General features: G+C 53.0%; 1 protein-coding gene across 2 annotated transcripts in view; it reads right to left on the bottom strand.

Moving 5' to 3' along the window:
• TPST2 (tyrosylprotein sulfotransferase 2) overlaps positions 1–22,564 on the bottom strand; it is a 47,555-nt gene that overhangs the window by 9,763 nt on the left and 15,228 nt on the right. For both annotated transcript variants that reach the window (XM_044244026.1, XM_044244025.1), the window contains 2 exons: positions 6,793–6,864; positions 1,545–2,450 (listed from right to left, as the gene is read on the bottom strand). In XM_044244026.1, the coding sequence (XP_044099961.1) occupies positions 1,545–2,386 (842 nt within the window). In that variant the 5' untranslated portion in view covers positions 2,387–2,450; positions 6,793–6,864. Of the gene's footprint in view, positions 1–1,544; positions 2,451–6,792; positions 6,865–22,564 lie in introns of those variants that run through there.

Raw genomic sequence — 22,564 nt, 5'->3', positions numbered from 1 at the left:
GACCTCAGATATACGCATGGCCTTTCCAGGGCCCCAGATCTCCAGGACTGTGTGAGGCAGAAATAACACAGACACATGCATCCCAGAACACAAACGGGAGCAATACTTGAGAGGAGTAAAGAAAGCTGGAAAGAACCCAGGTGTCCATGAACAGGAGATGTTGACTAAAACACCGTGCTCTGCCAAGTGGAATATTACACAGCTGTCCAAAATGATGTCACGATAGCAGGTGGGGGGCCATGGGCAAGTGGTCCCAAACACAAAGTGAAAAAAGGTTATAGGGAGACATGCTGGGGTTCACTAGGACTCTAGTGTTCTCAATAGCCCCCGACAAAGGACCAGCACACACCACATCAACGTGTGCATGGTGGGACTGTAGACTTTTTCCTTGCCCAGGGAAATCATCCCTATTTCCTACAAAAGATATCCTCCTTCGGTCCTCTGATTCTTTTTGTCATGATAATTTACAAAATCCCAGCTCTAGCATCTCGGAGATGCCTGGGCCTGATCGTGATGGAGACAGAAAGACGGCGCACTCTGATCCTGCATTTCCCACACGCGCTGGGTCTCAGGAGAAGGACGGCTCACCAAAGGAAGAAGGCAGAGAGCAAGAGACAGAGGAGGGAAAGAGGAGAGGTCCCAGATGCAGACAGCTTGAGAGCACAGGCTCTGGAATCCCCAACAGACCTCGGTTCAAATCCTGGCACCACACTTTGCCAGCCATGTGGCCTTAGGTAACTTCTCTCTGAGACTCAGTTTCTTCACCTGTAAAATGGGGATAGGAGTTCTTATGTCCTCAGGCTGCTGTGGCGGTTAAAGAAAATATGTGTTGGGGGCTTAAATGAATGCTTACCACACCTTGGCATTCCCTCCACGGTAACAAGGATGAGAACGATGTGTGTGCCTATAAAAGCCATGTCAGTGCTAACGTGATAACAACAACTATGATAGCAATAATAGCACCTAACATGTATTAACCTATTTGATGCTCACAGGTAGCTAGAAGGTTGATAGACTATACTATATACATACTATATATATATATATACTATGCCATATATATATATATATATATATACACGTATATATACATGTTACAGATAAGAAAATGGGGCACAACAGAGAGGCTGAGACACTTGCTCAAGGTCACAGGGCAGGGAACCCAGACAACCCGGTTCCGGATTAGTGTTTTTAAGTTAACCTTTGCCCATGATGGCTCACTACAAAGCACATTCAAAGCCTGCTGATTCTCAGAAAAGGGAAGAGTAGATGGTCCCACTTTTGTGGGTATTTAGCTGAGGCTCAGAGAGGCACAGTGGCTTGGTCAGGGCCACAGAACTATGAGGAGGGAGGTACAATTCAAGGCTCTGCTCTTAACCACTCCCTTCTCAGACCTCTTCCATGCCCAGAGAGGAGGCTGAGGCTCAGAGAGGCACAGCGACTTGCCCAAGGCCACACAGCTCAGAGAGACAGCGTTACTCTTCCCACCTGCTGTCTCTGACTTGGGGCCAGGGGGCTAGGTGGAGGGCGAGGGCTCCACTCACTTGGACAGGGACACACCCCCGGGCTTGCCAATGAGGTCCTCGTGGTGCAGGACAGCGTCGCTCCAGGCGATGCCCAGGAAGTCCAGGATGATCTTGAGGGAGCGCCTGGGGTGCAACACCAGCTGCTCGTAGTACACGGGCAGGCACTTGTCCTTGCCCACCTCCATGCACTGGGCGTACATCACCTCAATGGCCTTGTTCCACTTAGTGAGGCAGTCACGGTAGCTACTGAGGTCGAAGCCCGCGATGGTGACCTTGCGGGTAATCATGGAGTGCACGGACGCCCGGCCGTCCCGCACCATCAGCAGGAACTTGGAGTTGGGGAACAGACGAGACAGGTACACAGAGGACTTGAGCGTGAAGGGGTCCTTGTTGCACAGCACGCGCGCTGGCTCACCGTGCTTGGCAATCACCTCCAGGATGAAGGCCTGCATGGCGGCGTCTAGCACCTCGTCCGTCACGCCTGCCTCGTCTAGCCGCAGCTTCTCACGGCCGGACTTGGACCAGGCCTGGCGCATGGCGAGCACACGCGGGATGATACGCGTCTCCTCGCCGCAGCGTACCTCGGGGTGGGCGTCTAGCATGGCGCGCATCAGCGTCGTACCGCTGCGGGGCACGCCCCCCACGAAGATGAGCGGCATGGCCTTGCCGTAGCGGTACTCCACGTGGTCCGCGCCCACCATCACCAGGTCCTCCTGCTCCGGCCGCATGGCGCGCCGAGGGCCGCGTGGACCCCCCAGCACCGCGCGGCACTCCAGCACCTGCTGCCCCACCTGGACTGCCAGCACCAGGGCCAGGGCGCAGCCAGCCGCCAGCAGCGCCCTCCGCACCGACAGGCGCATGCTGGGCCTGGGGTGGCAGGCCTGCTTCAGCGACCGGTCAGCGGGGGGCCGGCGGGGCTCGCATCTGGGGGGAGAGAGAGAGGGACACCTGTGAGCCCCTAGCCCTAACCAACCTATCTCGATGGCAGGCTTCGCCGGACAGGTGGAGGGGAGTAAGTACTCTCAGATCGACTCTCAGAATGTTTGCATAGTTAACAGTGGTCTGGGACGTCCCAATTCAGCCGCATATCCACTCGGCAAGGGCACGGTTTTTGCGTATTCTGTTCCTGGCTGTCTCTCCAGAGTCTGGCACCTCGCAGGGGCTCAGGAAGGATTTGGGGGATGTGCCTTGAAGGAGCAGGGTGAAGCCAGAAGTGCTAGGACATGAGGACCCTAGAAAGAGGAGGAAAGGGGCTCCTGGGAGGCTCAGTCAGTTAGGCATCTGTCTCTGGCTCAGGTCATGATCCCAGGGTCCTGCAATCAAGTACTGCATCAGGCTCCTTGCTCATTGGGGAGCCTGCTTCTCCCACTCACTCTTGCTCCCTCTGCTTGTTCTCTCTGTCAAATAAATAAAATCAAGAAAAGAAGGAAGGATGAAAGGAGGAAGGAGGGAGGGAGGAAGGAAGGAAAGAAAGAAAGGGAAAGGAAAGAAAAAAAGAAAGGAAAGAAAGAAAGGGAAAGAGGAAAGAAAAGAAAGAGGAGGAAAGGGGTGCCTAACTGGGGAGCACTTGAGCTGGGGTCCAAGATGCTAGCCCAGGCCGGCCTGCTCCAAGGGGCCATAGTGCTATCCAGGAGACGGCTTGGAATATCCTGTCCTGTTCTGGGCCTCTTCTGGAATCACTACCCATTCACTCAGAGTAAAATAGTAAATGGGTAATTCCTTCGATAAATGGGTACTGAGTATGAAAAGGTGCCAGGCACCGCTTCAGTGCTGGGGACAGGAAAGTGGGTAAGACAGCAGGCCGTCTGAACTCCAGCAGCTCACCTCCTAGCGGGGGAAGCAGCAGGACACAAGCTAGAGCCACAGGGTAAAAACCGCCTTATACGGTGAGAGGGATCAAGTAGGGCAAGGAGAAGGGAGGTCAAGGGAGGCCTCCCAGAGGAGGTGGCATTCAAGCTGAGTCCTGGGTGAGAAGGAGTGGGCCATGTGAAGATGCATGGGAGGAGTGCTCCCGCAACAGAGAATACAAAGAGCCTCAGATGGAAGAGGGTGTGGGGTATTCAAGAACCTCAGGAAGCAGATGGGAGGGAGAGGGAAAAACTGGGGGAGGGGCACAGAAGCCACACAGGTTCTCAGGGGACAGGGGAAGGAGCTGCACTTAACTCTCAGGGAAGCCCCTGGGGAGAGGGTCTGCAGGGGTGAGAATGGAGGGAGGGAGGTCAGGGACGGGGCTCCTGCTGGGATCCTGGTCTTGGGGAGACTCAGGGATGCCGGGACTGTGAGAGTGACATGGGGATAGGGGCAGGGGACGACTGAGGAAATGAATTCTGAACCTGAGCCTTCACTCCTCACGCCCCCCCCCCGCCCCAGGGATGATGATCAGACTTCAGGGGCAATTTTTTAAGTGGGGGCTTGTTTCGGGAAGCAGGGTCCACCCGGCTCAGTCACCCCTTCTCCAGTCCGCTCAAATGACAGGACTGCCCTCCTCCCTAGTTTATGCTCAAGGCCCCTCCTTTGCCTTTCCCACATCTTTCCAGAATTGAAGTGATGTCTTGAGGTCTGTGGGCATTTGAGAAGGCAGGCAGGCCTGGGTTCAAATCCCAGCTCTTCCCCTTCCTGAGGGGGCACCACACTTGACCTCTCTGAGCCTCATCTGTAAAATGGGTCTAAGAGTATCAACCTCAAAGGGCTGGCATGGCCATTACATGACTCCCTTAAGAACCGAGGAATGCGCCTGGTACGTAGGGAGCATCTGAAAGGATATTATCACTGTCTCTGCCATGATCATTGGTTTTTATTCCCACATTCAGCGAGTACCTACTGCGTGTCAGGAGATGGGCTAGGGAGCCAAGAGACACAGACTTTGCCCCCAGGTCTGCCCTCACTGTGGAGCCCCACCTGGGAGGGGGTGACGGATTCTACCTGAGTAGGTGAGGGAAGGCTTCCTGCAGGGGGAGGGCTGGTTTTCAAAGAGCCAGGTGGGGAAGAGAGAGAGATTTGTTCCTGGCAAAGGGAACAGCCAATGCGAAGGCGGGGGCTGGTGGGGTGGGAAGGGGTGGGAAGGGCTGGGAAGCTGCACACAGCCTGGTGAGTGGGGCTGGGTCTGTGGGAAGGGAGCCCAAGTTGGTGTTTCTCAAAGGACACGAGGTTCAGCCGAAACCACTGAAGGACCCGGTATGCAGCTGGACTGATCCACACCCAAGGGTCTGGGCTGCCCAGGGGCCCCCCGGGGCCGCAGCAAGTGGGAAATCAACATCTGACGCACAATCTCAGGCCTGGGGTCCGAACTGCTGAGAGGCCTCAGCATTTCCTGGCCATGTGGCTTTGGGAGAGTCACTTCCCCCACGTAAACCACAGCTTCCTGGCTGCAAAGAGGGGTGGGGTGCACTGACCTCAAATCCTGCTGGAGGGTTCTAGAAGCAACTGACACAGCACAGATTCATCTCAGTCTGGGCTCCCTGGCTTCTGGGAGCATTGAGAAATGGCTGGGGACCCTCTCCCCAGAAAACTGTATCTGTCCTAAGCTGCCAACAATGGTAGGGGTTCCCTGGTGCCCTGAAGTCAGGGTCTGGGAAGAGGAAATCTGACTCCAGAGCTATTTTCAGGGCAAAGGCAGGCTGGACAAGACATAAAGCTTCTTGGAAACCCCTCCAAGGACCTATCAACTTGTTCAAGTGCTCATGAGACTCGAGACTAGAATTCTGTTTATTATTTCACGTCAGTGCTTCTGGGGGACAATCACATTTTAGTTTGAATTAGAGCCACCACCCTTTCCGCCTGGCACTTGGTGGGGAGCGAGAGAATGGAGCTTTGGGGGAATAGAAGCGATGGGAGGGGCGGTGCAGAGACAGGAAGAAAAGGGGTAATTTGGGAAGGCTGTTTCCAGAAAGGATAGGTAGTGTGCATGGTCGTGTGTGTGTGTGTGTGTGTGTGTGTGTGTGTGTGTGTACTCTCTAGCTTATGTTTGGGGTTGGAAGTGGTCTGGATCCCAAACATCTGGGAGAAAGGCCTGGAAGAAAGGACAGGCAAGAAAAGGAAAATGTTACTGACACACCAAATTTGCTTAATGCTGATCATTCATTTGGTTACAGCACTTTATTCCTTTTTTTTGGGGGGGGGGTTAGGCTCCACGCCCAGTGTGTGGAGCCCAAGGTGGGGCTTGAACTCCAGACCCTGAGATCAAGATCTGAGTTGAGATCAAGACTCAGTGGCTAAACCCACTGAGCCATCCAGGCACCCAAGGTTATTAACACTTTAAAACGAGGCGCCCGATTTTTGTGTTTTTACATTTATGAAGCACTTGCTCAACTAAAACTTTTATTATCATGCCTCACGTAAAGGGACCATCTCTACCACCCCTGGGGGTAGGGAAGCCCCACCCTCAGCAGCTCAGAAAGAAGCCACTGGCTCAGGGTCACATGGCCGGAGTGGCAGGCCTGGAGCCGCCAGGCTGAGGCCAAGCTGTTCACCTGTCCTCAGACAGGACACACCCACAGGCCCGTCTTTGCCACCAGAAGAAAACAGCTCAAAGCAGACAGGTCAGCCCTGAGCAGAAAACAGCAAAGAACTGGGGGATCCCTTGAGAAGAAAAAGTAGGGTGACCTTGTAGAGAGATATAGCCAGTGACCCACAGAGCCAAAGACAGCTTCCTGGCCATCCACAGCCAGGGACCCCAACTCTGGAGAGGCCAGACCGGTCCCCACTGGACGCTGTCCAGCGAGGTGTCCCAGCGTCCTGGCAGTGAGCATGATGGGTGAGAGCCACAGCCGTGGCATCTGACGGCCCTGGGTTCAAATCCTCCCTCTGCCACTTGCCAGCTGGTAACTTACACAAGGGGCTTCACCCCTCTGAGCCTCTGTTCCCCCCTCAAAAAAGCAGGGGGAGCATAATAACCCTCTCTCAGAGAGCTATTATGAGATTTAGGGAAATTTGGGGCTCAGCCAGCATACCAAGGCCCTGGGCAGATGGGACACAGAGGGTTTGGATTCTGGCCATGCCTGGAATCTGCTCCACAGTCCCCTGGGGGCTCAGTCTTCTTCTACCACCAGGACCATCATCTCTCTAAGAGACCAAGAGCTGCCGAGGCCTGCCCCCTGCATGCTGTCGGGACCCAGCTTGTTCCAGCACTGTATTTCTATCAGAGAGGACGATGCCAGCTGGGGGAATGTGGCTGCCCAGGAACAGAGCCCGGGGGATTGGAACAGCTCTTTCTAGGGCAGTGTCTGGAGGTACCCAGAATCTGCGGGAGCCTTCTGGATGCACTTACCTTCCCTGGGCACTTTCATCGCTGGGTCCCAGCCCTTGTGGCCGCTCGGCAAGACTGTCCACTGGGTGACCCCTGTGGAGGTGAAAGAGAGGCTGCATTACGGGTGGGTGTTGGGGAGGGGCTGGGTCTCATCAGAGGGGCAGAGGAGGGGGTCAGGATCCCCAGCGGGTATCTGGCGATGATTCTGGAGGGAAGTTTTCTGGGGGACGAGCTGGAGTGCCAGGGGAGGCCATCTGAGCCCAAGAACAGCTGGGGTCTGAACTTGCCTGGTCCTACAGGGAATGAAATGGCATGTTGCTTAGGCAGAGAGGTATAAGCTGAGAATGTGAGCTAAGGCACTGCCGCCTTAGGGAGCCCCTGGGCCTCTGCCAGCCAGGGTTCTTCCTTCCTCTCAGCCCAAGGACCTTGGACTTCAGGAAAAGTGAATGTAAGGATAAGCAACCACTACCACCACTATACCACTAACCACCATCTGGAGCTGCTGGGTATGGTTGAGCAGGTTGTACACTGCCCAATTCCAAAAGGGTACCACAAACCTAGCCTAGGATAAATACGGCGCCCTGGCAGTGGGACATTCTCCTGCGGTCACCCAGTAGTGACCAAATGCCTACTATGTGAGTGCCTTGTATCATTTAGTCCCCCTACGAGGAGAGAATGAGGATCCCAGTTTTAAAGAAGAGAAAAAGAGGAAGTGCAACTGACCCAGGGACTGCTGGAACCAGGATGCCCAGCTAGATCTGTGAGACTCAGATGCCCAGCTCTTTTTTCATTTTTTAAAAGAGTTTAATTATTTATTTGAGAGCGAGCGAGAGAGAGAGCATGAGCAAGGAGAGGGGCAAAGAAGAGGGAGAAGCATGCTTCCCTACTGAGCAGGGAGCCAGACACGGGGCTCGATCTAGGACCCCGGGATCATTAACTGAGCTGAAGGCAGGCGCTTAATTGACTAAGCCACCGAGGTGCCTCCAGGCATTCAGCTCTTAACCATTGCACTAAAGGAACCAGGCCACGAGTACAATGGGTTCTGGCAGGAAGCTAGGGTGAAGGTGGAACCAAGTGGGCTCCTGGTGTACATCCCACTGCTGTGTCCTTACCCTTCACAGTGGGGAGGAGTTCTAGCCTGGTTCTCCCCTTCCCCCACGTTACAGATGGGATGACTGAGGCCCACAAGGGAAATCACATCACAGCCTCACACGTGGAGTCTGGGGCTCTTGGTCCCTTCGCAGGACGTGGGGGTTTCAGAACACAGCTCTGCAGCTGGACGACTCCCTGAATACACAAATCATCGGTCCTCTGGGCCTCAGTTTTCCCGTCTCATAAAATGGGTTGTTTGTTGAAAGCTCTTAACGACCTTTTCATAGTGAGTACCCAGAATCTCCAAAGTATTTGTGTGGTGCTGCTTATCTGCCAGGTGTAAGGCCCTTGCTGCGTTTCTGTCCTCGCTCCCTCTTCACTCACTCCTCGCATCGGTACTTTGGGCCTGTCCTCGAAAAAGCGGGCTGCTGAGTTCTCACAAATGGAGATGTCCAGGTGTAACCACAACGACCAGCACCCCCTGAGCTCCTGGGGCCCAGGTGGCCCACAGCCGAAGCCTGCCTCTTGGAACAAATAAAAACAATTAGGGCCAGGGCACTTGAAGCTCTTCCGGCCAAGAGCGAGATGGCTGGGGCCCAGATGCCCCCGGCTGGTCCTTGAAATGCCACAGTACTCTGTGCGGTGCTTGTGCTCTGGGAAGCCTGCCAGCCACAGGCCGGGTGGTGGGGAGGGTGGGGTGCTGCCACAGCCTCCCAACCACTGGTCAGGCATTTACATTTAAATTCAGCTCCTTGAGCGCCCCCACATTTCAAGAGCCTGGTAGCCCTGTGGGGGCCCGGCGGGCACCCTGCTGGATAGGGCAGGTCTGGGGCGAGGTGAGCAAACAGTGGCCCTAGTGCCAAATCCAACCTTCACCCTAAGAATGGCTTTTAGCTCGGGTCATGATCACAGAGTCCTGGGATCAAGCCCTGCATCAGGCTCCCTGTTCAGTTAGGGGGGTAGGGGCGTGTGTCTTCTTCTCCCTCTTCCTCTGCTCCTCCCCACCCTGCTCCCTGCTTGTTTTTTCTCTTTCTCTCAAATAAATAAATAAATAAAATCTTAAAAAAAAAAAAGTCTTACTTTTTTTTAGGGGGAGGAGGAGGGGGAGGACGGAAAGAGGAGGGGACCCAGGAAAAGAAGAGAAACAGCAACAAAAACCATACCCACGCTGCAAAACCTGAACTACTTAGTATCTGGACATTTTTAGAAAGGGTCTGGGGCCCCCGCTCTAGAACATTCCATCAAGGGCAGGAAGTTCTACCGGAGGGCACTGACTTGGAAGACAAACGAGATGCATGGAACCCTCCCCGGTTCTCCAGTTTACAAGTGACGCAGGCCCTTGTGGGGACAGGATACATATAATTATGCCCAAGAGCAAAACTGCCACATCAGCCGAACCAAAGAGCAAACACAAACCACAAAAAGAAAGAAAGACAAGAAGGAAATACCGACAATTCGAAACACCACCAGGAGTGGTGTTTGGTGATAACATGTTTCTCCTCAAGACATACTTTCAGAGTGTCGGCATCCTGCCTTTCTCTAGAATAAAGTAATAGAACTAGTACATTTAGAAATCTATGCCACACAAGGTTGGGGGGAGGGGGCGGGCAGGCTGCTTGGGCTGGCTCTGATCCAGGCTCCACCAGCTACTGACTGTGTGACCTTGGGCAAGTCACGAAGCCTCTATGAACCTCAGTTTCTGCATCTGTAACATGGGGAGAAGAGCAATACCTGATAGGGCATTTGCAGTGTGGTCAGTGCCAAAGAGGAACTCGCCTCCTACGGGTGCTGGGAGGTGGAACTAAGTTAGAACATGTTAGACCAGCGCTCCACAAACAGCAAGTGCTGTTTTCCCTTTGCCCTTTCCCTTTCTTGTTTCATGCTGGCCAGAACCTCTTAAGGGGAGGCCCTTTATCGCCATGTGATGGGTGAGGAGACTGAAAGGTGGAGCGCTGAAGTGGTTTGCAGAAGCCACACATCCAGCAGAGAGAAGAGTCAGTTTCCAAAGCTGGCTCTGTCCCCAAGACGCTGTCCTGGGCGTCACGTCCCGTGACTCATAAAATGGGGACAAGCAGGGGAGGCCAGCAGGGACTCTGCTCTCTCTCTCTCTCTGCACTGGCCCATGGGTTTCCCTGAATGACCACTGGAAGGGAGGAACCGGGAGAGGGCTGTTCAGTGTTCACGATCCCCTTAGGCCCACATTCATTCATTCCACGAACGTTTATACCTACTGTGTGCGAGGCACTGACCGGGACGCTAGGACACATCGAGGGTAGCAGACAGAGGGCCCAGCCCTCGTGGAGCTAACACCCTGCTGGGGTAGCAAAAAAACTAGCATGAGGGATAATGAGGCCTATGACGAATGCTCAGAAGGAAATGCCCACAGTGGGGCAGGGAGATGGGCCATAACGTGTCACAGAAGGAGGTGACATTAACACTGAGACCACGCCAATCCAATCCCAGGTTCAGGTTCCTGTGAATTTTCAAACTCAGCATGGTTCCTCCAGGCTGAGAGGTTACCAACCCCCCCCCACCCCGCCGCCTTCCCCCCACCCCCGCACTGGGGAGGGGTGCTGGACCACAGGATGCCAGGGAAGCAGGCAGGTGGCTGCACTTACAGAGTGGCCTTGGAGTGTGGCCCAGGGCCCCTGTGGGCAGGCTCAGCCATCAGCCCTGCAAACTCTCTCTGTGGGCATCAGCTCCCAAACATTCCGTTGCTGTGGCTACCGCCCCCACCCCCACAGATGTCAACACCCCGACCCCCTGGGGAGACAGGAGACCAGTGCTCTCTGGGGCCAGGCCCCTGGGGATCAGAGACCTGTGCCCCACTCTGGAGGGACACCAGCCAGAAGAAGAGGTCAAAGGTTAATTCTGGACCATAAAAGCATTCTCAGTGCTTAAAAAGGGAAGAAGAGAAGGTGGGCTGGCTCTCTACGTTCAAGTATGAGCTCTTACTTACTGAGCACTTATTTATTTTTTTAAAGATTTTAGGTATTTGAGAGAGAGAGAGAGAGAATGCAGGCGCACAAGCAGGGCATAGGGGCAGGCAGAGGGAGAGGGAGATGGCAGGGAGCCCAAAGTGGGGCTTGAGCCCAGGACTCTAGAATAATGACCTGAGCCGAAATGAGACACTTTATAGACTGAGCCACCCAGGTGCCCCTATTGAGCACTTACTGTATGCTAGGTCCTAAGCTAAGGATTTTACCAGATCACTGAATTTTGTCCTCACTACCCGCCACTCTCACGACCTCCTTTGACCCTTCCTTATTACCACATATTTACTGGGACTCAGAGAGGTGGGGCTCACCTACCCAAGGACACACAGCTGATAAGCAGGGGAACGAAGAGGAAGACCCAAATCTTTACACTTTTTACCGAAAATGACCTAAGCAGGGTCCCCCACATGCAGTCCAGTATCCCTCTAAGAGGCCCAGTTCAGCCCGCTATTAGGCACAAGTTGGGAATGGGAGTGATGAGGCCCAGGGCTCACATCCCAGCTCCCCCACTCAGAGGAGGCTGAGGTCACTGTGGTGTCACTCATGTGACTCTGGACTGGCTCTCTGAGCCCCAGTGTTCCCACCGAACAAATGGGAATAACAACGGGAGGAACTGCAGCCGAAGACAGGAGTGGCCTGGGGAGGCTGGATCAGCAAGTCTGCTCTGTAAAGGGACAGGGAGCCAAGGATCTTGGCCACGTGGGTCACACGGTCTGTGAGGCCACCTCTGCATTCATGAAAGCCGCTGTACATGAAAGGAAGGAGGGTGGCCAAGTTCCAATTTACAAAATCGAGCAGCGAGCTCGGTTTGTCCTGCAGGCCTCTGTTGGCCGACCCCCTGGTCTGGTGTGCTGCAATCCGGGCAGCACACGCCCCCACCTGGGGTGGGGGGCGCAGGCTCAGGCAACCCCAGGAAATGCAGATGCAATTCACCCCAGTGGGAGTTGCTGTGTATTTCAGTTCTGGGCTCCATCCCAGAAGGGCCAGTGGGAGACCTCAGGTGGCCAGCCTCCAGTGCATGAGAGAAAAATGTACAACTCGGGAAAACAAATAGTTCATTTAAAAAAAAAAAAAGAAAAAAGCAGCAGCAGCACAAGCAGGCACACAGAATCATCTGGCATCTGGTTCTGTCGCCAAGTAAAGACTCGGGGAGAGAAATTCCTGTGTGCCCAGTGCTTCTCTGGGCATTCTGCTTCTCACCACTGCCCTGGGGGCAGATACTATGATTAGCCTCTGACAGAGAAGGTAAGGCTCAGAGAGGCAAGGTGTCGAGCTCCAGGTCACACAGAAGGTAACAGCCTGAGCTGGGACCCAGGTCCGACAGAGTCCAGAACCCAAGCTCTTCTTAATCACTTCCCTGAAACCCTACCCCACCCAGTGCACAGATAGGGAAGCCATTTGTCACGTGGCCACTCAAGGTAGCCACCAGCTCAGCCCCCACCCTGTGCACCGCATTCTCCCCACTCCCAGCATGGCCCATTCAAGGCTTCCTGCTTGGGAACATGGGGGTCCCTGCTTGGTAAACAATGCAATGGGACACACACACACGTACACAAACACGCATGTACACGCACCCATGCACACCCACAGGGGACCCTGTCTCCATTCCTCTGCCAAGAAGCTGCCAGGGGTGGGAAATGAGCACTGGAGTAGGAGTCCTGGTTCTGCAGATGACCAGCAACGCAGTCCCTGTCAGGGTAAAGGGTGGGGGGATGTATTCCCTAACTTCTTCGTGCCTGCTTCCTCATCTGTGAAATGGGGATACTAACGGAGCTGTGAGGGTTAAACAAATAACCTGCCAGTGCTCACCAAAGGCTCTGTGATTGTACCACTGTGAGTCCTCCCCTTTCCTTTGGTTCTCAAACCCCCATGCTGCAGACCCCTGGGTCCCACACCCAAACATTTGATTTGGAAATCAGGTGATAAAGCCCAGGGATCTGCCTTTCACCTCCCACCCCATCGCTAGAGGAAATGCTGCTTAGGGCACTGGAGCTGGTGGTCGAGTTGCCCACTGCCCAGCCAGGCCCCCACATAATGGTGCAGGGCAGCATCAGGGCACAGACCCATGTCTAGCTGGTCCTTTGACCCCTTTGTGCCACCAAGCCCTTTAACTGTCTGGTGACACTGACAGGCCCCTTCTGCAAAGAGTGCTGTATTTTTTTTCTTTTCTTTTTTTTTGAGAGTGAGCGAGTATGCATAAGCAGCTGGGGGAGGGGGGAGCAGGGGAGAGAATCTCAAGCAGACTCCATGCCCAGCGTGGAGTCTGACACGGGGTTCGATCCCATGATCCTGAGATCATGACCTGAGCCAAAATCGGGAGTTGGCCACTTAATGGATGGAGCCATCCAGGCACCCCTAGAGTGTTCTGAAATAGAATAAAATACAGAGGATCAAAAGAACACCAATTATAGTGGAATCTGGCTAAGGACAGCATTACCAAAAAAATGCTCTGATAAAGTAACCTACATACACATTTAATAAAACAATAAACACGATCTAGGGTCAGGCCCCACAGCAAATGTAAGGTGCATGCTATGATAAGAAGAGAAATCTGTAGCTACTGGCAAGCAATATAAAGATATATGTGGTTTCTGGGGCACCTGGATAGCTCAGTCACTAAGCGTCTGCCTTCGGCTCAGGTCAAGATCCTGGGATTGAGCCCCACAATGGGCTTCCTGCTCCGCAGGAAGCCTGCCTCTCCCTCTCCCACTCCCCCTGCTTGTGCTCCCTCTCTCGCTGTGTTTCTCTCTGTCAAATAAATAAATAAAATCTTAAAAAAAAAAAAAAAAAAGATATACATGGTTTCTGTTGGTCTCCAAGGCCCTGCTGTTTGGATCTGTGACCTACACAGATCAGGAAGAATAGTTAAATCGGAGTAAGGGAAATCTTCCTCCAAACTCCCAGGCTCTTCAGAGGCCATCCAAAGACTAAGCCTCCAGGAGCCAGAGAACCTGTACTCCTGCCTGGGGAGGGGCAGGGTCTCCAGTTCCCGCACATTGCCTCACGACACTGACCAACATAAGAGCAAGAGGGAAAAGCCTGAGGGCAGAACCTAGAGCGTGGCTTGGGTCTTTTGGCTTCACATAAAAAATAAAAGGAGGAGACAATATGACTAGTAGGAAGAAACATGACCTCCACCCATGCTGGCAACACATGCCAGCACGTGACCTTGGATATGAACTCAAGTTCAAAGCAAGTGGAGGACACCAGGGACTGGAGTTGGGGCAACCTTGGCCCCAGACACTGAACACAACCCTGCAATGAAGGAGAACGAGTTGTGTGTCTCAGTCACCAGTGGGGCACAGAGCCCCAGGCGGCCACTCAGCCAGCCTCTGTGCCTCAGCTTCCTCATCTGTAAAATGGGTCCAACCATCCTTAGGAGCAAGGCTGCTGTGAGGATTCACAGAGATGTCAACTTCACCGAAGAGCGAGCAGAGGGCAGGCCCGTCTTTCTCCAAACCTCACATCCCACATGTAAAGTTGAGACACCCAGGCTGTGGCCTTTGTGGTCCACCAACCCAGAAGGCAGAGCAGAGAGTAACATTCCGTGACCCAGGACTAGGGGAAGGGGCTTTTAATCTTACATGCTCTGCTCAGGCGCCGTGCCACCAGGACATGCTTCTTCCCTCTCCGGGACTCAGTTTCCCTGCCACTGACTTCCAGTGGGTGGCCGAACTCTGAGGTTCCTTTCCCTGCCCCACACCCAGCTTCAATGGCTAGAACCTTCTTTGATGCAACTCCTCACAGGGTGCCCCATGGAAGATTTCACTTGAAAAGGAACTCAGGGTTAGCATTTTATTTTTTTTAACACTTTATTTGAGATAGAACGAGAGTGAGAGAGCATAAGCACGGGTAGCATAAGCAGCAGGCAGAGAGAAGCAGACTCCCTACCGAGCAGGGAGCCCGATGTGGGGCTTGTTCCCAGGACCCTGGGATCATGAGCTGAGCTGAAGGCAGATGCTTAACTGACTGAGCCACCCAGGTGCCCAGGGTTAAAGAGGACAAGAGAGGTGGTTTCCTTAACTGTAGAATGAGAACAGGCAGTGCTCACTTCCTGCGGCAGCGTAGAGGGAATAAGATAATACCTCCAAAGTGTTATCCACGCCCTGACTCATGCTGGGCCCCCACTACACGTGGCTCAGGATACCCCCCATGCTCCCGGCTGTCGATGACATGAGCCCTGAAGGCAAACTGGGACGAGGCTTTTCACCTCTCTGAAACTTAAGATGGAAATGGCATTCCAGGCTCATGCGAGGTCTCCCCTGCTCAGGGTAACCAAAGCAGACGGCCAGGTACCGGGTATCCTGATAACTCTTTAAGGACTAGAAGCCATGGATGCTCCAGCCACCTACACACTCAAATCTTGGGAAATCTGTCCGGTCCAGCCTGTCTGGATTACACCCCACGCAGCTCTGGCAAATTCCCATGGCAGCCAAGTGGCTCTCCAGACCAGGCAGAGGCACTGTTCCAAGCAGAATACTCCCCAGGGCTGCAGACGGGGCCACTGTACACTACCGTGGCTTCTCCTGATTGGTCTTCCTTCCTTCTGTCCTTGGCCAGCACCCAGCTCATGTGTCCGCCTCAAAGAGAACACGGGAGATGAGGCGAGGGGCAGGGTGGCCCAACAGTGGTTAAGGGCAGAGGTGGACGGCCCAGGGGGACCCAGTCCAAGTTTGACTCTGCCAAGGAATAGGCCATGAGACCTGGGGCCTGTTCCCAGCAATGGCCTGTGTCATCTGTAGAATGAGCTGAGTGGCCTATCTCGGAGGGTTGCTGGGATGACTGTTGAGGCAAGTGCTCAGGACAGGACCCGGCAGGAGGAGGATTCCAGTAAACGCCAGCTATTAAATTATCATCACCTGTAATTAGATATTCTCATTAACCTTTCACGGTATACCCAACAGACCTGGATGCAACCCTATAAAAATTCACTATGCTGGGGGTGCCCGAGTGGCTCAGCTGGCTGAGGGTTTGACCTGATTTCTGCTCAGGTTGTGGTTTCAGGGTTGTGGGATCAAGTCCCGCACTGGGCTCCAAGCTCAGCACAGAGTCTGCTTCTCTCTCGCCCTTTGCCCCTCCCCCCCTCCTCAATCTCTCTCTCTCAAATAAATAAAATCTTCAAAGAAAATTCACTACCCTGTAAGACATCCAAGGTAAGTTAGGTGACAGAAAGGCTGACTGATCCCATGCTGGTAAATATTTATGTTAGAAAAATACTCTAGAAAGATACACCCTAAAATGTTAACTGGAACTTCATGTATTTCTCCTTTTCTTCCCCCTAATTTTCTAGCTCTCCTACAAGGGATATGTTTCAACGGTGTGATACAGGAGAAAAGAGGGGAAAAATGAAATCGGGGTGATTTCCAGGCTTGCTTGTTGCATAACTTGGACATCTTCAGCCCTGGAATACAGAACCAGTTTTTAAGAAAGCCCAGGGGAAGCCCAGAGAGCATAGTCTGGTCAAGGTCATGGAGCAGGCCAGGCCCGGGCCCAGCTCTCTAGGCACCCAGGCTCCTCTCTGTGGGCATCGTTCTGGCTCATTCTCCTAACAAGACTAGGGTAGGTTGGCCTCCTGATTAAAAGTCTGGCTCTAGAGTCAGGCTGAGGATCCCAGCAGAGCCAGAAGCTACGTGACCTTGGGCAAGACACTCAACTACTGTGGACATCAGTCTCCTCATATGTAAGATGAGAATCAGACTTGCAGCAGCGCCAGATAGTTTCTGTCTGGATTAAATAAAATAATGCATGGAAAGCACTTTGTACCTTTCCTGAAAACAGTTGGTGCTCTGGGTCCTATTATTATAGTTATCACTATAATTAGTATTTGCAATTTAGTGATGTCATGGAAAATCCTTTGAAGGGCATGGAATTATAACCCAGCAGGCACAGGAAAGAAATTCAGACTTGGGTACTTGGGAGCCATGGCAGGTATTTGAGCGAGAGAGGTGCAATGTGACTCTGAAGCTGCACAAGGCTGGCAGCCAATGGCCATCTCCAGGAGCCTTCCTGGCCAGGGTCCTCTGTCACAGGCTCCACATCCTAGGCTGTCCCGCTGGTGCTGCGGGGCAAAAACAGCACAAGCCACGCCCCCACCACTTCCAGTTCTGCCAGCTTCCTGGGCGCCAGCTGGGCTGGTGAACATCAATCGAGCCCCAAGCTGGGGGACCTGAAGCAACCCAGATGGCCTCAGTCCACAGGTGGGATGACCAGGAGGTCCAAACACCTGGCAGGCACCTACTTCAGGGCCACGAAGACTGGTTCCCTTCTACTTTCCCGTGTGACCTTGGGACAGTCCCCCCTCTCTCAGAGATAATTTGCCCACATGCAAATGGGGTCTTAATGTTTCCCTGTGCTTAAGAGCTGCCGGTGATGGGGAACGTGTGCAACAAAATACAGCAATAAAGCAACAGTGCTTTCCTTCAGCTGCACTCCCACGGCCTGCCAGGCACTGTGCTGGGTGCCGCAGGCACATACTTTAACCAAACCCTCACAATCTAGAAGTCCTTGTACCCTTCCTAGTTCTAAAATTTACTTAAGTAGCCAAGTCACAGGTATCATCTCCATATTAAAAAACAAAAACAAAAGCAGAGAAAGCTTAAGTCTCTTTGGAGCCAAGTCTCCAACCACTACTGACGGGTTTGGGGAGGCTGACCCCCTTCTTTCTAGGGGGTCCCAGTGGAACCCGCATCTGAATGGACGCCACACAGGGCCTCTCTCCCACCCTCCCAAACACCCATCCTCCCCTCCTTCCATCCACACGCAGTCATATCCCACCACAGACCGATTTTCCTTGAGGGAAAATTGTCCCAATTGGCAATGTCTGGAGATAGTTTTCATTGTCACAAGTAATAAGGCTCGTCTCACGAGCAGAGGTGAGGGATGCTACCAAGCATCCTACGATGTCCAGGTCAGCCCCCCCCCCCCAGACAATCATCGGACCCCCAAATGTCAGCATGGCCAAGAAGGGCTCATCTCACGAGCAGAGGTGAGGGATGCCGCCAAGCATCCTACAATGTCCAGGCCAGCCCCCCCCCATCCCATAAACAATCATCGGACCCCCAAATGTCAGTGTGGCCAACACAAGCTTCTGAAACTTGCTGGGTTACAGAGGTATTTCCAAGCCAGCACACAGGTTCGACCATCCGGGAAACACTGCTTGAGCACCTGCTGTGTGCCTCATAGCCCAGCCAGACAGTCTAGCACGGGTCACTTTGGCTAATGACACAGGGAAAGCCCCTGCACTCAGAGTGGGCTCATCCTCACACAGGACCCATATGGATCGGACTGGATCATCCTCCCTCCTTTTAATTGCTCCAGAGCATCCCCTTCCTCCCCCAGCAGGGATGGCCCATCATGCAGGGCCAAACCCTCCCTGCGGGACATTTAGACTGTTTTCTCCTTTACTGCAACCCGCCCTACCACATAGGAAAAGGCCTCCTTGTGCCCACGTTGAGAGGCCCCCTAGGGCTTCCTGGAAACCTGCTAGTCCCTCCTGGAGGTTCCACATCGAATTGCATTTTAACAGGCCGCAGGGATTCCCATGCACCTTAAAACTTGAGCAGCACAGATCTAGGGAGCTATGTATAAAGGGGGTCAGCTGCCTGGCCAGGCATCCTCAGATCACAGCAGAAACTGCCAGAATGGCCCCAAAAGACCCTCTGACCAGTGGTCTTTAAGGTCCACCACCCCCGCCCACTGTCTGTACCAACTTCATTTGCCAGACGCTGCTGTTTTGATGAGGCAGATGGATCTTCCCCTTTCTCAGCTATGAGGCTGATCAACATGTCCAGACAACCAGAACCCAGGTCCGGTGACCTGTAAGGCCTCTCCCAGCTCTGGCTTTTTAGAATTTGGCCACGTCCCGGGCATGTTCCCTGCCAGCTTCCTGCCCGCCCACTCTGGCTGTCGGCACATGGCTCAAAGTGGGAAGGCGGAAAGGTTACAGCTCACCTAGCAAGGGAGGGAAAGTTCCTGAGGGAGGAACAGGCTCCGTGGGCTGGGCATCCGTGAGCGCCCCTGGGGAGGCCGCCCTGTGCCCGTTCATGTCCAGTCACCTGGAACAGAGGACCAGGCTGGGAGACAGGGCAAGCCTGCCCTCATGGAGCACAGGAGGTCATGTTGGGGTACTGGGGTGAGAACAGGGCCCAGGTGGGGAAGGGATGGTTGGGGCCCCAGCTTTGACTGACTAGGCACACATCTCGGCCCCATGTTCCTCCCCTGAAAGTGGGCTCATACCACTCACTGCAGAGCTACTGGGAAGAATGGAAGGTAGGGACCGGCCAACAAATAGTAGTACTATCTGAAGGCCTGTCTCCCATCTCGAGCAGGCACTGTGCTGTTTCCCTCAACTACTCCCTCCTCACAGCTGCCAGCTACAGTCAACACTGCCATTCGCCCCACCAGACAGATGAAGACCTGGAGCCCAGCTCCCGTCCCTTGATCCAACACTGAGACATGGTCCTGGGAGTGCTGGCCTGGCACTGAGAAGGTCTGCATTCCCCATCTGAATCCTGCCCCTGCTGAGCTGTGTACTTAGGCAAGCCCCTTCACCTCTCTGAGCCTCAGTTTCCGAAGCAGTGCAGCTGGGACATAATCCAGAGATGGGAGATACCCAGTGAACAGGAGGGTGTCATGCCCCCCCTCAGAGCTCCACATGGTCACCCCTCAAAAGACCCAACCCAGAAAGACCAATCATCCATGGGCATCATAGATCTCTCCTATGCCCTAGGTGCGACAAGGGTGAGGCCATGCAGAGCGGGCAGCCCCCAGAGAGGGAGAGCCACTTGCTCAAGGTCACACAGCAGGCTAAACAGAGGAGTGCAGGGCAGGGAAGCAGGAAGTGGGGTATCAAACCTGAGAGGGTTGTGGGCTTCAGTCAGGGTGGCAGAGGAGGACCAGGTTGGGGCTGGCAGGTGTCTGGAGTGGACACCTGACTTGCGGTGGCCAACATTAGTCCTGCAGTCTCTCAGCTATGAGGCCTCTTTGAAGAACCAGTCTGTCCTGGATGTGCCTGCCCCTCCCCAAAGGCTCCTCCACTCTGGGCCCAGCCTAGTCACCTGCCTGTGCATTATCTGTCTGGGGCATCAGGGCTCCTTTCTGTGGCCACAGGTCAAGGCTTTCAGGCTATGCAGTCTCCCCATAGATGGACACATCCCATCTTCTGGAATCTTCTCTCACCATGGTGGCCAGAGGGTATAACTACCACAGAAAGCTGACCACGTCGCTTCTCTTCCTAAACCCTTCCATGAGCCCTCAGACTTGGCCTGATATTCCAGCCCTTTCCCAGGGCCCGTAACAGTGATGTCCAGATGACGTCCAGGGTAAGCCACATGTGGAATACAATTTTCCAGAAGCCACATTCAAGGAAAAAAAAAAAAAAGCCACATGAAAAAGAAAATGGTGAAATGAAATCTGATTCTAGATTTCGTTTCACCCAACCTATCTAAAATATTACCATTAACCAATGTGAAAATTTAAATAAAGTCAACATCAACTATAAATATCGTTTAAAATCAATATAAAAGTTAAGATTATTGAGACATGCCCCCCTTCGTACTAGGTCTCTGAAATCCGGGGTGTACATTCCACTTTTCAGTAGGCATATCCGCTCTGTATTTAGAGTTCATAAAATTTACAGTTGAAAAAGTACATTTGCATCCCGAAATAGTTCCACACATGCTTAAAAGTTTCCCAAGAACGGAATGAAGTGTCTGTTTTGAGATCTAAATTTAAGTTCAATTGAAATAAAAAATTCAGTTCCTTGGCTATGTTGGCCACACTCTAAGGGTTCAGCAACCGCATGTGGCTTACAGCTCCAGGGGGAGGGCGGGGAGAGGGGAGGACAGACAGGACACACAGACCGATTAAGTCCTTGACTGTCATCCACAGTCCCCACAGTCTGCTCCCGCCCCATTTCTAAGCCTGCCCTCGGGAGTGAAACCCTCAAGCACACCGAGCTCCCATCCATACATTTCCATGATTCACCAGTGCCCTTCCTCAGCACCTCCAGCTTCCTGCTAGTTCCCACCCAACCCTTCAAAATTCAGCTTCAGGTTCCCCCTCCTGCGATGGCATCTCTGACATCCTCTGGCCGGGGTGACATTCCCAGTCCTTCTGCTCATCGCCACCACTGCCCTTACTGTAACGTTGCAGGGTATTACAACCGTCTGGCTTAAGGCTTCCCAACCTCAGGGCCACAGACATTCGCCTCTACTCATTAGATAACAGTAGTGCCCCCTCCCCTGCCAAGAAGCAACAACCAAAAATATCTCCAGGCATCGCCAGTGATCCCAGGGGGCACAATCATGCCTGGTTGAGAACTAGGGCCTGGCACACAGAAGGCACTCAAGCATGTGCCTGATCACAAGAGATGTACTTAACAATGCTCAACCCCCTGATGCCTGCCTCCTCCAGGAAGCCTTCCATGATGCTCTAGCCTAGTCAGTGCTTCCCCCGGGACTCCTGCAGCCCCCGGGCACTTGCCCCTGGAGCAACATCCTCCAAGGGTAGGCTGAACTTTCAATGAATAACCTGTAGAATGGCATAAAGTAGGTGCTTAATAGATATTTATAGAACTGACCTGAGAAACACAAATGACTTGGGTTGAAAAAGCCCCCACAGGGTGAGTTTTACCTGCTTTAGTTCAGGGTTCTTTCATCCCAGCAAAGGTGCCAATAACAGCCAGAGCTCCATTTATGCAGCAAGCTCTGAGCTAAATATAAACACTGCAGGGTTTAGAGAGGGAAACTGAGGCTTACACAGGTGAAGGGCTTGCGTTGCCTTCAAATCAATGATTTGGAGGCTTGAAAAGCCCAGTTCTTCCTCTTACTGACTGCAAGAATTTACAAATGGAAGATGGCAGCACATATACAAATGGAAGATGATATCTGCAATATACAAATAACATGAGGTATTTGTAACCAGAATGTATAAAGAGCTCTTTGAAATCTATAAGAATAGGCGACCCAAGAGAAAAATGGGCAAATCTGAAGAGAGACACTTCATACAAAAGATCATCTGAATGTCAATAAGCATATGAAAGAGCACTTACTGTTATGAGTGAGTGCTACTCATTAGATAACAGCAGCACCCACCCCCAACCAAGTAGCAACTACCAAAAATATCTCCAGGCATGGCCAGTGATCCCAGGGGGCGCAATCACGTCTGGTTGAGAACCAGGGCTTGGCACATAGAAAGCACTCAGGCATGTGCTATGACTGAGCAATTCTACTGCTAAGTACACATCCATCAGAAATGCACCGAACTGGGGCACCTGGGTGGCTCTGTTGGTTAAGCATTCGACTCTTGATCTCAGCTCAGATCACGATCACCAGGGAAATAAATGCAAATTAAAAGTCTACTATAAGACCACCATACATGCGAATAGCTTGGAAAAATAGAAAAGATAACACCAGGTGTTACCAAGGACAAGATGCAACCACAACCTTCATGCTCAGGGGACAGGGGAATCTGGCAATTTCCTTTGGGAAAATGGCGTAACAGAGCCAAAAGCAGAACATGCACCTTTTCTATGACTGAGCAATTCTACTGTTAAGTTCACATCCATCAGAACTAGGGCACCTGGGTGGCTCCGTTGGTTAAGCATCCGACTCTTGATCTCAGCTCAGATCATGATCTCACAGCTGTGAGATCCAGCGCTCCGTCAGGCTCAGAGCTCATCACTGCTTACAATTCTCCCTCTCTCT

Source organism: Neovison vison, chromosome 3 (assembly GCF_020171115.1).
Source record: "Neovison vison isolate M4711 chromosome 3, ASM_NN_V1, whole genome shotgun sequence".
Lineage (NCBI taxonomy): Eukaryota > Metazoa > Chordata > Mammalia > Carnivora > Mustelidae > Neogale > Neogale vison.
This window is presented reverse-complemented; position numbering and strand designations above follow the sequence as displayed.